The sequence below is a fragment of the Clinocottus analis genome, unplaced genomic scaffold (genome assembly GCF_023055335.1).
Source record: "Clinocottus analis isolate CAN_PGR_092001 unplaced genomic scaffold, fCliAna1.0.p SCAF_15, whole genome shotgun sequence".
Lineage (NCBI taxonomy): Eukaryota > Metazoa > Chordata > Actinopteri > Perciformes > Cottidae > Clinocottus > Clinocottus analis.
In genome coordinates this window covers 8875141-8892545 of record NW_027175876.1, presented here as the reverse complement: position 1 = coordinate 8892545, position 17405 = coordinate 8875141, and the positions used below count along the sequence as shown (strand labels likewise).

The following is a 17405-nucleotide window of genomic DNA, read 5'->3' as shown; positions in this document are numbered from 1 at the left end:
TAAACTTTAGGTGTCTGCAGATCATAAACGACACATCTCACCTTTTGTTTGTCTGCTTTAACAATCATGATTTCCATTGTCTGCCAGTTTGAATATTAAACTTTCACATTAGTCATTTATTGTTAATAATAAATAATATCGAGGAGTGCAGCTTTAATAGAACTGGCACTCTGGTTGGCCAGCTGTTTACCCTGAGCTTTAAATGTAAAGTATCTTTTACATTAAAGTATTTTATAAACATATGAATGAATATGAAATTCTAAAATATGATTGTCCTGTGGCACACTATGGTTTGTTGTTTGGTTAAAGACAGTATTAGATTCAGCCGTGGTAATTGTAATGTTACATTAAATACAAAGTAAAACAAAGTAATGCTCCGACCATTTTAAGAGTAATCATTTTTAAAAGTTGTGCTCACAAGTATGTTGGTTTTATTTCTAAATGAACTGTGACAGTTGCCATGTCTCAGTTCATGTTTCAATATGAATTTAATTTAGTTTGTTGATGCACGGTTTCATGAATGCATATGTATACAGTCATATTTTATCTGTGTGTGTGTGTGTGACACAACTTTATTGACAGTCAAAGGACAACGGTGCTCTCGGTCTGACTTAAGAACTGCCGCTTTTAAACCACTATTATTTTGTAAATACACGTCACCCTGTTATAAAGGGCTTTAAAAAAAGTAGGATGTTTTTGTTTCCGTTCGGACGTTGCAGATGTTCATCTTTACTGAAACATCTCCATCGCAATATTGGATTTTAGCCTTTATTTTGTAACGTCACAGTATTCAAGACTAAATAAACTACGAGGGGGACTGACAAATATACAGTAAATAGTAGTGTATTACTATCATATATATATACATATAGTACTACAGTACTATATACCGATCTATATCTATATCTATATATATCTATAGATATATATAGTGTAAGTGTGTGTGTGAAGTGTTTTAGTTTTCTTGACAGACTGAGGGAAAGTGTATACTATCAAACATTTAAAATGCTTTTAATAAACTACAAATGAAGCAGTTTGTTAGATAAATTCATCCAGACTGTTTTTAGGATGTGTAATTTATGCAAATATTAAGCTCCTGAATGTTACAAACATGTTCTATTGCTCTATCAATTGTGGTTCAGATTAATTTAAATATGCCGTCAAGGCTTCAGACAATCTTCTTCAAAGGGCCATGACATGTTTTTCATGCTCTCCAAACGGTTCAGTGAAAAAGCAAAAAAAGAAATGGACCGAACAGACGTCTTGAATCATTCATGAAATCCTATCAGTGTCACTCCACATGCTTTGCGTGAAGACACATGTTTAAAAGTATTAAGGACCAGAGTAAAATACATCCACTGTAACCAGTTAGTAACATAACAGTGACAGCTTTTACATTCTTTATTATTAAAAGTTCTACCAACATAGTAAAATAAGTTATACATCTGGCCATCAAATTACACATTTGCTTTACAGTTGACTCTAAACCAATAGCTTTGGGAAATTAAGGACTTCCTGAAATGCTAAACTCTCCTTTTTTAAAATAATTTCCACAGGAAATGACATTTAAAAAATTGCCCCTTAAAAATCATTGCTATATACTTTTTAAAACAAAAACAAAAAATCCTCTGGCATGTAATTAATTATTGCACAATAAGCTTTTTAGAAAAGTGGCAACCCTCTTTAAGCATTGATTTCAGACACATAATCATTGATGCTTTAATTTAAGGATCTTTTTTATATAAAAATCCTTGCAATTTTTATTTTATAACTGAAATATGAAAATAATCATGACCTTTGTTTAAACTTGATCTGGGGTGCTGATGTAATGGGTTGAGAGTAAATGCAAGTCCTCTGCCACAGCTGGTGGCATCTTTAAGGCTTGACCATCGCCGGCCTCGCTGAGTCCTGAGGGGCCTCCTGCTTCACATGCAGGTCCTGGGGTCTGGGGCCGGTGTGCGAGTTATGGAGGGTATCGGGTGGAGTGGGACCATATGTGTCACCGTGTGCGGGATGCAGTTGGGCGCCTGGAGGCAGGTTCGTGGGTGGGCTGTTGTGGTCTCGTGGTCCTGGGTAGCGCATGTCAAGAGGGACAGGTGGACGTGGTCCCATAGGTCCACGGACACCTTCACAGAGAAATGTAAAAAAGGGAAATATTGGTGATGACAGGAGCTGAAAACCACCCAAAGTACTGCACAGCTTTCAGGGACCAGCCATAGCCCAACGGAAGTGGACTTCCCTATCAAGTAAAGACATGCCATGATTTCTGAGTTATCAGTTTAATGTAGCATACAACTTAATATTTGTAAAGGATGAGGCATAACATACTGATCTATCCCAGTTTAAAAAGTAGAGACTTATTTAGATAAGAAGTCCCACTTCCATCTATCTCTTAAGGTGTTACGGCTCCAGTCTGAAAGGTGGTTTGTTTAAATGACACCTGCTTGCCGTTGAGACACTGTGTCTCTCCTCTGAGGCCAAATTGTCTTCCATCATTACGTTTTTTAATTAATTATTCTGCGTTCAGCTTGACCTCACCTTACATTTCATTTTCAATTAATGAAAGTGATACGTTACTCCTGTCAAGCGTGTTTAGTGCCTCATCTGCGGTAGTACTGCTTTTTTATTCTTCACAGAAACCAATTTTAATTTTCATAATGAAACGTCTTTATTTATTTTTTTACAATTTTAATATATATATATTAAAATGTATAATATTCGTTGCCAGCCATACTACTCAATGACCCGAAAAACCTGAAAAGTTCAATACTTTAGGCTTCCAGACCCGGTTTATACTGATGAAACACTCAAACCTCCCAGCACTGTGTTACAACAACAACTTCAAATGTGTTGAAAATTGAAAACGTCAGAACATACCATGTGGCAGAGGCATCGGCCCGAAGTGATGAGGTGGAGGGGGACGGAAGTGCGGCAGTGGCGGACCCCGAGGATCAATGACATGTGCAGGGGCTGGCCTGGGGTGGAATGCATGTCCGTTGGCAGGGCGAGGTCCAAACTCTCCTCCTATTGGTCCAGGCAGCGGCATACCCGGTTGTCCATTGGCTGGTAGTGGAGGCCCATGATGAGGAGTTATATGAGGAGGAAGAGGACCATGAGGACCTGGTGGAAGGTGGTAGAGGCCAGGTCTTGGAGCTCTGTAAGATCCAGGAGGTGGCAGGCGGCCAGGGTGGGGCCCAGGAGGGAGGAGCTGGTCATGGGGTCCAGGGCCTGGTCCTTGCACCATGTGGCCTGGTGAGTCTCTGATCGGAGACGCTAGAAAGGATCCAGGTGCCTGAAAAAGACACGATAATGAGAAAGAGCAGTGTGCTGCATGTTCAAATGCGGTCACGATAACTTTAGTTGTTCCTGTAAGTGAGTATATATGGATTCAAATTGTAGTCATGCAGTGAAAAGATCCACAAAACCAAAAGTGCATTTAGAGGTTAAATCACATGGCCAGTAGCCTCACACCATGATTATTCGGATGAAGAACCAAACCACTTTCACAAACACTCGAGCCCTGACACACAGAGTTGCAACTTTCAAGAACCCACATATTTTACGAGACACATTTTAGCAGTTCAGACAAAACATAAAATAAACTCTGCTTCTCTCAGTGCTGTGAGAACAGGTGAAACCATACACTCAAGCCCAAAAAGTTAAGTCAGCCACAGTGAAGCAAAATGCCTTGAATCTCTTCCCAAATCCAGCTTTAGGGAAGAAGGTGGTGAGCTTGCGTTCGCCTTCACACCTCGACGGGCCAGTCGCTATACTCACTGGCTCTGGACTGTCTGTGGAGGCCTCAGCCTGTGTCTCTGCTTTTATCTGTGGATCTACTGCCTGTGTCTGTTTTAAGAGCAAGGACATACACAACGGACATGTAGGTAGGAGCTCTAAGCCCTGCAGATGAAATAAGGGAAGGCAACATGTAACAATGATGTGATTAGAAAAAGCCTTACAGATATGTCCAGGTTGGCAGGTGACGAGCTTCGGGGGCCCATCATGTCTGAAAGAGAGGAAACAGCAGAGTGCTGTAAGAAGGAGAAAAACAAAAGGGAACTCTTTGAAATACAGAGACTGCAGAGGACATACCCATCCCAGAGATGTGTTTGCTTTCAGGGTAACGACCATGTGGATCTGATGGAGGTCGAGGACCTGAGGGGAGAAGAACAGAAGATACATTACTACTGAAATTTCTCAGAACTTTGCCTGTAGCACTTTTCCAGGGTAGACAGTTGGAAGAAGCAAACAAAGAGGACCAGGTTAGCCACATTTCTAAATGATTCAACGAAAAGAAAAGCTGAAGACAGAAACCAGGATGAAATACGAGAGGGGAAAAAAAAGAAGAACTCAAGAAGGTGAAAGATCTGGGAAAAAAAGAGAAGAAAAGTTTAAAAAGGTAAACGGCTGTAGCAGAGGGATGATGTCCAACTGTGGCGAGGGTGAAAGAAGGTCAAGTAATCCACTGGGACTCACCATACGGGTCAATTCTTCGCCCCACTGGGGCAGAAGGAGGGCGCCTGGGACCCTCTATCATTATTGGAGGGGATGGTGCACCCCCACTCACAGGAGAGGGCCCATATGAATCACCTGTTATGACCAAACCATCCATTTACGAAAGGAAAAGAAACAGGTGTCCATACACTACAATATATGCAGAGACAAAGTCCTCATTCCAGGCTCTCCAAGACAGCCAAGCACATTGAAATGATAAATGTACGACCGCATCAATCTTTCTCGTTCACATGCAGGATGTTATTGGAACACAGCATCCTCTGCCGAACGCTGTGAAGGATGAGAAGTGACCCAACAGGATGAGAACAGCAGGAAAGGTTTGTGGCCTGTTTACCTTGGCGAGGCCCTGCAGGTTGTCCAGAGTTTGGTCTGAAGAGAGGAGCGCGGCGCTCATTAAGCTGGGAGGTAAGTACAGCTAGTCTGGGTAGAAGAACAAACAAAACACTTTGGTTAGATGCAAATACGTTCGATGGGTAGGGAAACTAGTACTTCTATAATTAATTGATCCGACGATTGTTTCAGAAAATTGTGAAAAAGATTCCCAGAGCCCAAGGTGACATCTTTAAGTGGCACCTTTTGTCCCAAAACAAAAGTCAGAAATCAAACAATACATTTCATTTTGAATCAAACATCGATTTCTGATGATAAATCTAAATCGTTTAAACAATTTTATATAATTCTGCCAACACTTACTTTTCACGGAGCTTTGATGATTCAAGCTTCTCTTGATTCAGAGCTCGCTCCGCATTACGAGCGTTTACCTGGAAACGTAATGGAGAATTAATGTGGAACGACTCAGCGAGTTATCCATCTTAAATGTCCATTTATAGCATATTGGCAAATATGAATAAATTGCACCGCATACCCAGTTTGAGTGAGTTTTGTTTTCCTGTTCTTTTATCTAAAAAGGGAAAGAAAGAAGCCATTCAGTCAGGGTTCAGTAAGATGTCTTTCTGTACTTGCTCATTCAGAAATGAGTATCTACCTGCTCTTTATAGACCTCCTCCGTCTTCTTCATCTGGTCCTCCATTTCATTAATGCGTTGCCTTAAGACTTTAACTTGGCCCTCGGCCTCAACCGCTTTCCCTCCCACCTCAGACAGCTGACTCTCTTTGCTGCGTCGCTCCAGCTCTTCCTTCGTTAATCTCCTGCAAAGCCACAGAAACGTCTTCAAAAAACGGCAACACAGGGTTTCTCTACATCTCTAGTTCAAAGAAATATGCTTTTTATTCATGAGATGTTTCATTTCACTGGATTATGCTAGAACAGTGAGGCATAATCATGGTGCAATGACAGCAGCTGTTCTAGTGTGTAACAGCAGGTAATAAATAAATGTGTTACAGCTTCACTTACTGTTGCAATGCATTTTCCTTCTGCTGATACATTTCAACCATGATTTCGTTTTTCTGCTGGAGGACCTTGAACTGGTTTTCAACATGGCTCTTCTCGCTTTTTATGGTTGCAATTGCATGCTCCAGCTCCTGGTGTTGCTCTGTTAACAAATACAACGGTGCATTGAGAGAGAGAGTGGCAGTAAGGAAGTCATATCCAAAAAGGTGACAAGTTTATGCAATTCTCCCAGAAAACAACTTTCATCAAAAGAAACATGACCAACAAACCTTCTAGTGACTTTCTCGTCTTTTCTTCATTCAGTAGTTTGGTCATGAAGCGATCGCGCTCTTCCTCGACCACAGTGAGAGTGGTCTGGACCTGGAAAACCATAATTATGAATTACATGCGAGTCATTTTAAAGCAGGTTAACACTTTCCGTTCATTATTATAAACATTTGTCGGTCGTCATGACTAACAATTTATTGAATAGTTATTTTGACATCTTACCCGAGAAATATCCATCATCTGTTTGATCCTGTTCTTCACGGCAGTCTTCTTGTCTGAAAAAGACACTGAAAGACCATCAACCACTTAGTATGAAGCTGACATCAAGGCAACATCAGAAAATCTACTGAAAATCTTTGCAAGTGTATTTATTACTGCTTTCATTAAATTAGTAACAGAGTGGGACGAACCAGGAGCGACTTCACCATTGGCTAAAACTTTGGTGTCACTTTTTTGCAAATCACAAGCATCTAGGTCTGCCAGAAGTTCAGACAGCACCTGTCAGGAGACAAGTTTGTTTGGGGAAAGTTAATAGTTTGTTGCTAGTTAAGGACTTAGAATTACAAATTGTTTGAGCAAAAAAACCAAGATCCTGACCTCCACGTTGTGATCTTTGAGCACCACCGAGTCCTCCAGCTCTTTCTGGGACTTTTGATAGACTTTAATCTGCTCGTTCAGCTCCTTGTGTTTGTCCTCCCAGTTCTTAATGGTCACCTTAAGCTGTAAGAATTGGCACGTCAGGAAAGTGCCTCAGGAAGTATGCATTTTAAATGATCCCGTTTCAACTCACTGATACAAAATCTGATTAAATTACCCATCAATCAAGACTATTAAAGGGACAGTGCTTGCATCTAGTGATGAGGTTGCATATTGCAGCCAACTGATACTCCTCTGCTTAGTTCTCCCTTTCCAAGACTGAGGTGACATAAGCAAATGAGTCAGAGGTTATACTTACCAAAATAAAAAATGTTTAGTTTTTACTTCACTACTACTACTGGCCCTTTAACACACCTCAATGATAAAAATCAAAGCAACATCTTGTCTTACCGTTTTATTTTCTTCTTTTATTGCTGAATAATCTCTCTCAAGACATTTGTGCTGAACCTTCCGGGCTTCTTCGCGTATCTTGGCCTCGTCCAGCAGAACAGCAGTCTGTAACAAATGCATGCAGTTGAAAACAGAAGCTGAAACCACACGCTGTGTTAATTCTCGCATTTTGCAAAAGATTACACAAGGACTTGTACCTTAGAGAGAGTCTCTTGGATCTTTTTCCTGCTGAGCTGTAGCTTCTCATTTGACTTCTCTAATTTCTCAATCTGTTAAAGAAACCATTAAGCATCAGGAATCTCAGACAACCGCTAAAGACACAGCCGAAAAGAACAAAATATTTAATTACCCTGTTGCCATTTTGTAGTGAGCTTGCCCTTTCGTCTTCAAGTAGTTTTGTATATCTGTTTTTTTCCTCAGCTATGTGTTCGTTCCTTGTTTCTGCCTCTAAAACTTTACTCTGCAAATGAGTAATGAGAGAAACTTCAGACAGTCATTTTAAAAAAGGAGGCCATTTTATTGACCAAATGACACACCGATGATACACTTCCCCGAGCCAACACTCGATACAGTAAGAGTTAATACACAAAGACAAACGGTATCCTAAATGCTTACCTCCAGGTCTTGCATCCTTTTAATTGTACAACCAACTGTTTCCTGTGACTGTTTTTGATTTTCTTTCAATTGTTCAGTCTTCAAAAACAAAAAAAAACACAATTGAGAAGGTTCCAGAAACAGATATTTTCCAAAGTAGTTCATAAATATTTGATGACGCTACTTACCTGTTTTTGGAGTTCAGACATTTTGGCGAGAGAGTCATCCTTCTCTTTTTTGAGTGCCAGAATTTGCTCTGCCAGCCTTTTCTCATCCACTGAGTCCACAAAAATGCAAAAGAAAATACAAAATCTACATTTGACACTTCTACATTTCATAATGTAATACGATAATAATGTAATGTTATAATTAATAAAGAAGAAAAAAAAAGAAGTTAAATCATACCGAGATATTCTCTCTTCTTTACCTGAAAATATATGAAAAGGCAATAGATACAAATCAGTATGACGTTTGACCAACAGTTTGGAGTAACTGTTACAGTATGATCATAATGTACATGCAGTGGTAGACCTTTGTCATATCAGAAACAGTGAATAAATAATGAACAGTGATCCAGATAAGAATGTATTATGTTGATCTCAAACCATGGATAGGTATGCTGACATTTCAATGAAGTGTGCATCTTCAGAGTCAAAACGTAATGAAATCTAAGCTCACGCAGGTACAATATTTGTTGTTGTTGACAAATCACAGGGCAGATCATTTGAGCAGAGATGAGAGCAGCAATGTTACAACACTTACTGCCAACACGGTCCTCCAGAAGAAGAGGGTGAAGGTCACTACTCCAATCAAAGCAGTGATGACCACAGCTTGCCAAGGACAACCAAACAAGGTTTCCCCTGGCTTCCACTCTTCTGGCAGCAATGAAATCACCTGATGGCACACAAACACAACTAAATTAGTAAGGAATGGCAGAATGATCAAATAAAGCTGGTTTAACATAACCTTTGAAGATAGAAGGTCAATGTCTCAAGGCATAATACCTGACGGGGGGGATACCCTCTCTTCTTACCATGTGAATAATACCACATTGAGACTAAAAATAAAGACAGAAGGTAAGTCAATATTTGCCAAAGCACAGCGAGACGCTGTGGCTAGAGGCCTAAAGTAGATTATAATGTACTATTTACAAGTACCCCTAGTCTGATATACAGTGTATTCATTCACCAAAATGTAATGAACAAAAGAAATGTGTGATCCGTTACTTTAATCACACCACTGATAGGAAAGATTGTCGAGAGGTTAAGAGCATAAACAATAATATACCAAGTATTGTCCTAATACCACAACCAAGGATTGTTGGACGAAAAAGAAAGTATTAAACTGGGTAATATTGAGTGTTTTATAAAAGGGTTGCTGTTACACTGTTTCTTTCACCTGCTCCTTGCAAAATCAGACACTGGCAATTTTACAAATATGAGCCAGCCAGGTGTTCTTTAATTTACAGTAAAATAAATTATCATGCAATGGTTGTTTGGCTGACTAATTATATATCGGGCGTCAAAACAGACCATAAATGTACTAATTCATTAAAGGTTGAGTCATACTAAGAACTCTTCCTATTGCTCCAAACCCAGAGAAACCTTTGAACTGAGCATGTGGCAATTCAGACAGGAACAAACACACTCCTGAAACAGAGAGATTACAGATACATTTAAACAGCACGTTGCCTCACAGGATTAAGCTTCATTTCACTCACTTTAATTGCATCTTTTCACTATAGCAATGCACAAAATAAAGACTTTAACCACACTACGTTTCACTTAAACTCCAAACTACACAGAAAACAAGATGCAAGAAGACCCAGGTTGACATTAAAGATAGTATGGCAACGTAAAAGAGGCAACTGCGTCAGGTTTGGTGAGTACATTCAGGAGAAACTTTAGTTATAACGTTGAAGTCGATGTGCAGTCAGCCAAATGCTCATCAACACGTCAGCAGTCCAGGACAGCGTCATGAATACTCTTCACGCGCGGCTGAGCTCAAATGTCCACTTACATGGTGCAGCTGCTTTAGAACATACAGGTAGACGTGATCCGGCTCCATTACAGGCCTGGGTGAAATATCACTCTCCATACTCGTCTTTGAAACACAAACGGAACTAGCAGGAGCAACGGTATGCTAGTTTGACAGCTATTAGCTTGCTAGCACGTCCGCGTTATAATGTCCCTCAACGTAAACCGGACAATTAAGCTCACGGCAATGGAAGTCAGCCGGTAAAGTCCTCGGCGTGTAAAAAACAACACACCACGTCGTTACAAAAAGTGACAACGTCAGCTAGTTAGTTGAGACGAGGGGAAGGACTTGGCAACAACAGTTTGCTAGCGGCAATAACAGAGGAGTCGTCGTGTCGCATTCACTGTCACAAATCAACCCCGGCAGGCTACAACTGTCTGAGCTGGAGGTTCAAATATGGGCTAAAACTCAAAGCACAAAACGCAGTTAGGAACCTAAATTAATTTGATAGCCCGCAATTCATTGTATTTATGATAAATGTTTGCCCAAACAAGGCCCGCCGGTTGTGCTAGTGGTCAGCTAAGCTCCGGCTGTATTGAACTTCAGCATCCACCGCGACAGTCAACATGACAGGGGGGAGGTCCGTGGGACGTTCAGGCACAATCGGACATTTGACTTCCAATATTCACCATGTAATCGCCGACAACTTGTGCCGAAATCGATCTGCGTGCTGTCTAAATGTGTCAGTGCAGGAGAATGCAAGTAAAAACGTTTGAACTGCAGTTAAATGAGACCTGTATTTGATCATTTGTTTCATTAAATTCATTAAATTGTATTTATACAGTGAGAAGGCCTACTGAGATTGTGACCGTATTTTTGTCAGTTCAGTGTCCCACAACTTTTTTTGTTGTAGGGACTATTTTCAAATATGCAATACCCTTGCAGACTGACCGACCACGTGTGTTCTGGGCCTGTCGGATCACCAAGGAAAAAGGTAAAACAGACCAACTCTGCCAAATCTTTAGTAATTATTGCAGTAGTACCTTTTCTATCAAATTATATATTTTTCTATTCACTGAGACCCGGTACTGGTCCACAGCTTGATGGTTGGGAACCACTGGTTTCGGGGATGGTTGAAGTAAGAGGGAGCCAATGTTGAGAAGATAAATGCTTGATGTGTAAATGCAATAGATACAATTCTTAGACTTGCCTCAATTGTCCATTCCACAATTTTTCCCTTGATCATCAAAAGGATGCAGCCCATGTAAACCATCACAGTTGAAAATAATCCTATTTCTTCTTCGTGAATTTCAGACACAGGTCCCACGGAGTCCAAAGAACCTGGAGGAACAAAACTTGCTTGTTAGTTAGGTTATGTGCAATATGGAGAGACAAAGTAAAACAAAATATATATTCCATTACAGTTTGTCATTTAATACATTCAAAATAGTCAAAGTATCACATGATCATCAAACAATTCCTCCAAAACCAGGTGAATCAAGGAAAGAACGAAACCAGACTTATCTATGACTTGGAATGATTTGCCAATCCTAAGAATGATCTTTTTAACCTAAAGTCCAAAGTGCTAAAATCTGGGGTTCATTGTGCCACAAATAGAAAGGATTAAAAAAAATAAGAGTAAGGTGAGGGCTTGGCAAAAAGTAACAGTAATCTTTAAATCTAAGGAAACGCCTTCAGAATTGAAGCCAAGTGAGCAACTATTGTTTCAAGGTTTAAGAAGCTGAAATAAATAACATTTCACAGACATGAAATACCAACCTGAAGGCGAGGGCTCAACCTCGACACCAAGGTCCATTTCTAAGGGATTCTCCGGGGTGGCTTGAGGGACCTCTTGAATCTCATCTGATGCACTGAAGATAAGCTGATTGTCTTTGTTCTTATTAAAGTGTCCGCCACCATGCTCCACACTGACGTCCGGCCCACTGTGTGCCTCGCCCAAAACCATCGGGTCTTCTTTAGTCTCTGCTGGCCTTTCCTCTTGCTCAGTTACTGTGAGGTTGTCATCGCTCTCAGGCTCAGGGACACCGTCAACCTTGTCTTCCTCAACAATGTGGGGTATGTCTTCTTTTACTTGTAATCTGTGTTCATCTACAGCAAAAACACATGAACAATGAGAGATTAGTCAAGGAGGTCATCTTCCAGGTATGTCCAAAAGATTTCTGGATGGTCGTCCTGGTAGGGGATGTTATTTATTTTCTGGGTGGTGGAATTCGGGTTCCCATCAAACATATTTGATCTAGAGCTGGTACAATCAACTGGAGTGAAACTGTTTTAAATCTGTATTTGAGCTCTAGGCTACATCACATCTGTCAAACAAAAGAAAACAAAATTGTCATCTTCATTACAGACAAAAGACAACCACAGACCTAAAACCTTTATCTAAAAACTCCAATAAAAAAAAAAACTCTTAATACCTGATGCTTTTTCTTTGGCCAAAGGCGTGCTGTCACTGGCAGTAGAATACTTCTGTCGCAGGCTGAATGCGAGCTCCTGGAAGTCATCCAGTATTTCAGTCTCCTCGTCCAAACTGCCTGTGTCTGCATGTTGGTCATAACTGCCTGTCAGCTTCCGGCTATCGAGCATCTTCTCCACCTCGTCTAGGATGGCGTTTTCGGAGGCCTCAAGTGCACTTTCAATGTCTTGCGTAGTACCTGTGTGAGAGGTAGCCTGCAACTCTATATCCAGGTCTGAAAACATGGCCTCCACTTTGAATAGATTCATGAGACCCAGAAGCTTTTGGAGCTTCTCCATGTTCTCCACTGTGAAATGGTCTCGAAGCAGAGTCAGTCTCATCACGCTGTCGCTGTATTCTGGCTCTGGAGTCGGTGCAGTGGGCCGAGCTGTTTCAGGGAAGGGTTCAGTGCCTTTGTTGTCAGATTGCAAGAAAGAAAGTGCATTTTCATCATCAAGTAATTCTTCTTTCTCCCCCTCTTTCTTGTCCTGTATCTCTTTTTCCTCTTCATCTGAAAGATGTTCCATCTGAATATCCGGTCCCTCCACAGATAATTCTGGTTGACTGTTATTTCTCTCTAAATTGATCGTTAAGTGGTCATGTGTGTGATAAGGTAGGCTTTCATCAGCTGTCTTTTCATCATCTTTCACATCGGATTCTGTCTCCTCAGTGATAGGGTCTTGCTGTGTTTCTGTTTCGGTACCAGCTAATTCTAGATTTGGCACCGCTTCGTTTTCGTCTAATTCATTGTCCAAATCCTCACTATGCTCCATTACAACGATACTGTCATTATCATTATTAACCTCTGAATCTTTAGACACGTCGTTGTCATCTTCTAGTTCCCCTTCTTCTTCTTCTTCTTCTTCTTCCTGTTCTTCCTGTTCTTCTTCCTCATCCTCATCTTCTTCATGCTCAATGGGTTCATCTGTTGTTTTATCATCCGTGTTTTGAGCCTTATGAATGGCAGAAGTATCAAATTGTGATACCGGATCCACTGGTCTTGTAGATGCTTCTGTTTGATGGTGAACCGGCACACCAGTTGGTTTGAGAGTTTCCTCTGAAGCGTCCGGAGGTCTGATCACATCTGCATCACTCTCATTGTCACCATTAAACAAGGCTGGCTCTATGTTCTTAGGCTCTTTAGATGATTCTACAGATATTAGTTGTTTTTTTTCCACAATACTCGGAGGGGTTGTTGGAACGGCTTCTTCATCCTCGTCATCGTCCTCTTCTGAACTCACTTCTTGTGCTGTCCGCTTTCCCCCAGAGACAACTGAAAAAACCGCATCTCCAATTGATGTCCACACGGTTTTCTCCTCCGCAACCTCTGGTTTCTCATCATGTGTAGTCGGAGGACTTTCATGCTTTATGAGGGAATCTGATGCTGGAGTGTTGATGGTTTCTTTAGAAAAAGACAGCAATGGAGTTTCTTCTATGACATCAACGTCTTCTTCGGGTTGATTATCCACATTTTCGCTTTCCTCCTCTTCATACGGAGTAACACTCTTGGTGATTTCGTCTTCGGTGGTGACGGCGTCAAAAGTTGTTCCAAAGGTTGTTTTTAACTCTGGGATTTGCGCTCCTTTAGAAATTGTGACTGGTTCGTTTTCCAATGCAAAATCTTCTTCCGGTACAGATTCTACATGAGAGTGAGTACTTGGTTCTTTGGTTTTGCTCTTTTCTGGCACATTTTCAATCTTGGACACTACTGCGTTCTTCTCTACTTGTGTGTGTTCTGCAGCTCCTTCAGGAGCACCAGGTGTAGCTGCTGTATTATGCTTTATGAGAGAATCTGATGCTGGAGTGTTTATGGTTTCTTTAGAAAAAGACAGCAATGGAGTTTCTGCTATGACATCCACATCTTCTTTGGGATGATTTTCCACATCTTCGCCTTCCTCCTCCTCATACGGGGTGACGTTCTTGGTGATTTCGTCTTCGGTGGTGACGGCGTCAAAAGTTGTTCCAAAGGTTGTTTTTAACTCAGGGATTTGCGCTCCTTCAGAAATTGTGATTGGTTCGTTTTCCGAAGCAAAATTTTCTTCAGGTACAGATACTACTTGAGAGTAAGTGGTTGGTTCTTTGGTTTCACGCTTTTCTGGCACGTTTTCAATATTGGACAATACTTTGTTCTTCTCTACTTGTGTGTGTTCTGCAGCTCCTTCAGGAGCACCAGGTGTAGCTGCTGTATCAGACTGTTCTACTTCTGGAGAAGGTGTTGCAGCTGCCACACCAAGTTCAGGTGAAGAGGCACTTTGAGCCTCTGGGATGTCGTCAAGGTCCTCAGAGTTATCATGCTGCTCAGTCGCCTCTTCTGCTGATGGCTGTGTTTCTTTCTGCTCATTCTCTGATGTTTGAATTTGGTCAGATGTAATGTTATTTTCTTCATCATTCTCCTCCAGCAAAGAGCCTAACAGTAAATCTATGTCGTAGTTGTCAAATTTATCAAATCCAGTGTCAAAACAGACAAAATCTGTTTCCTGAAAAGACATTAAAAAAAAATAAAAAATAAAAAAACATCCAAGAGTATTTGCAACATTTGTACATGTCTGATTGATTCACTTAGTAGAAAATTATGTTCATACCTCTGCTGGAACTTCAATTTCTTTGTCAGTATAACGGTGGTTCACTGCAAGAAGGTCGTTTGGGAAATAACCAAAGTGACTTCCAACCTATTGAAACATACAAGAAGGAATAAAAAAGAGAACACGTTGAGGTGTTTAACAGCATAGCATAAGCTGTATGTTATCCATCTCTGACTAAATTTGAACAAGAGTATACGTACACTTCCGGCCCATATGTCGGCCCTTCTGCCTGACAGTTTGTAGTATACATAGATAGTTTCTGATTTTTTGACCTTCAGGAACCGACAGTCAGGTCCCGAAAAATCTTTGATAGCTTTTCCCCGGCAGAGAAGCACTGTGAAAAAGAAATAGGAAGAATTATAATTGTTTCAGAAATATGAGCTTTATCAATAGGTTATCATTCACATAGTGCTCTTTCTAAACTCCTAAATGCTGGCAGACTATTTTCATAGATTTTCGTAGGCTGTTCCCTCCCCCCTTTGGTTCATGTAGACAGTCAGTAGACATATTAAAATGTCTTGTTTTGTCTATAGAGCAACACAATCAGTACATATTCACATTTCAATAGCTGGAATCAGCTGATTTTTTAAAATTGACTTATTTTTCTATCAATCCACCAATTGTTTCAGCTTGACGACATCAACATTTAAAAGCAAAATGACTGAAACTGATTAACTTAAAATGAGATGGCAAAGAGTGAAGTTGTGTTCATGACAATGTATTACCAACATATATCCTGACTTTCAGTCCTGTCTTAAGTCTCTTTGATTTTAAAACACTTAATTGATCTTCTAGTGACTTATCTTTACTGTTTTATGACTCCAAACAATCGCGATAAGTGTTCAATATAACCATTAACTGTAAGGCTACAGTCAACAATTAGCTAACAGTTGGGTGATTTGATTTTTACAGATGAACAATAACAGCAGCAGCTGTAACAGTGCCCTCCGGCTGTACACACAGCCCTGGGATAGAAAGCACCACAGACATGAACAGTAACCTTCATTTAAATTGACCGGGTAAAGAGTGGCGTTAGTCTGTGACGAGAGTAGCATTAGCTTTAATAAAGGAGAAGGAGCAGCCACAGCCAGTGTGTCTCAACAATAAGAGGAAACGCCAGCTGCACTTTGTTAACTCGTGATTACTAACGTTGACAGTCGCGTGTCAAACGTCAGCAACGTTCAAACAGTTAGCAAAATCTGTGCCAGAAGCCGGCGGCTAACTAGCTGCTAACATTAGCCCCCAGTAGCCAGCCAGCAGGGCAGGCCGGAGCTACCAGGCAACCGGCCAACTCTCCGGACGACGTGTGAACGAATGACCCCCTAAGCCCAAACACACACACAAAATAAGCTAATAACTCATGTTATTAACATGAGCGTGCACTGATTTCAAAGAGCATCTCGCGGCCACGGAACCGCCAACAGGTTTATTCAGGTCGCACATATCGACTGGCAACAGGTCTGGAGATAAGGCGCAGTTTATGGCTAGCGGTGGCATCTGATGTGGGAAGATCGCATCCCATCGATGAGCTTAGTAGTTACAACCTGACAGAGAACTTACTGCTGCACTCCTCATCGGCGCATCTCTTAAAGTCGGAAAACCTTTTTTCCAAGGCTGCGGTGGAGATAAAATTAAATAAAAGTAATAAAAATCCCTGTCGGTAGAAGTGTTTTGCTGCCATGCTGGCAGTTTTGTTGACTGGCTTCGCCTCTGCCTCTGGAGCATGAGCACTGGGAGCTGAAGGAGCCGACACGTCAGCAGATCAGATCCGGCTGGGTGGAGGCTCGGATAGGTTTACACAGGATATAGGGCTGGGATGTGGCTGCTGAGAAACGATGCCACACCGATGCAGTGGCAAACGAGAAACTGCACAAGGAATCAGCAACCATCGTTCAGGGGTGCAGCTTCTTCTGGAGTCATCCGATACATCTGCAAACAACAACAACAACAACTGTTTTAAGAGACTCAGAGGATTGCAGGTGCACTGTAATGACAGTAAATCTCGACAGAGACCCTTTCAAAACATATTTATATGAGATAGCAGATGGAAAAAGGCAGCTTGTTGGGAAAATGGGAAAAAACATCATAAGAAATCTGTAAACTAATATTGAAATGGAAAATCAAAATGTGATGCCAATCACAAAATGTAAGAGAATACATGTTGCCAACATTTGTTTCAAAACAATAGATCTTATTTGCAAATTGACTTTAAAAATATCAATAAAAGATCATTGTCATGCCATTAACAGCCATCATTAACAAAACCTTTGATATATTTAATATTTGATATTGCTCACACCACTTCAAGATAGATAGATAGATAGATAGATAGATAGATAGATAGATAGATAGATAGATAGATAGATAGATAGATAGATAGTATACATTATAAATATCAAGGTGGAACAACACTTTTGAACAACAGGTGTGAGACAGAAATAGCATACAGCGAAGCCCTGGTTGTGACACACGAATCGCTTGTCACATCACTTCACCTCAGATTACCAGAATAAAAAAACAAAAAGAAGCTCTGTGCCCCGCCTTTTCCGGTCCCTTCAGCCAATCAGCGTGGAGCCTTTCTCTCCACTTCCTTATCGCGC

At 40.9% G+C, this 17405-nt stretch overlaps 1 protein-coding gene across 3 annotated transcripts; it reads right to left on the bottom strand.

The window, feature by feature from the left end:
* Window positions 1-1385: 1385 nt before the first annotated feature.
* mia3 (MIA SH3 domain ER export factor 3) lies at window positions 1386-16665 on the bottom strand. 3 transcript variants are annotated; one of them, XM_068576704.1, is made up of 28 exons: window positions 16366-16665; window positions 15006-15139; window positions 14806-14892; window positions 12186-14700; window positions 11530-11859; window positions 10961-11091; window positions 8536-8667; window positions 8179-8200; window positions 7962-8050; window positions 7795-7872; window positions 7529-7639; window positions 7377-7448; window positions 7180-7284; window positions 6730-6852; window positions 6543-6630; window positions 6355-6419; window positions 6135-6225; window positions 5869-6007; window positions 5501-5663; window positions 5381-5416; window positions 5209-5276; window positions 4850-4935; window positions 4477-4590; window positions 4093-4155; window positions 3960-4006; window positions 3778-3846; window positions 2878-3292; window positions 1386-2126 (listed from the first exon to the last, which is right to left on the bottom strand). In XM_068576704.1, exons 1-28 carry the CDS (start codon window positions 16484-16486, stop codon window positions 1876-1878), a joined length of 5745 nt encoding a protein of 1914 aa, XP_068432805.1. In that variant the 5' UTR covers window positions 16487-16665; the 3' UTR covers window positions 1386-1875. The 3 variants fall into 3 exon arrangements, with proteins under 3 accessions (XP_068432805.1, XP_068432807.1, XP_068432806.1); XM_068576706.1 differs by lacking the exon at window positions 4477-4590; XM_068576705.1 differs by lacking the exon at window positions 3778-3846 and having other exon boundaries at window positions 16366-16664.
* Window positions 16666-17405: the final 740 nt, after the last annotated feature.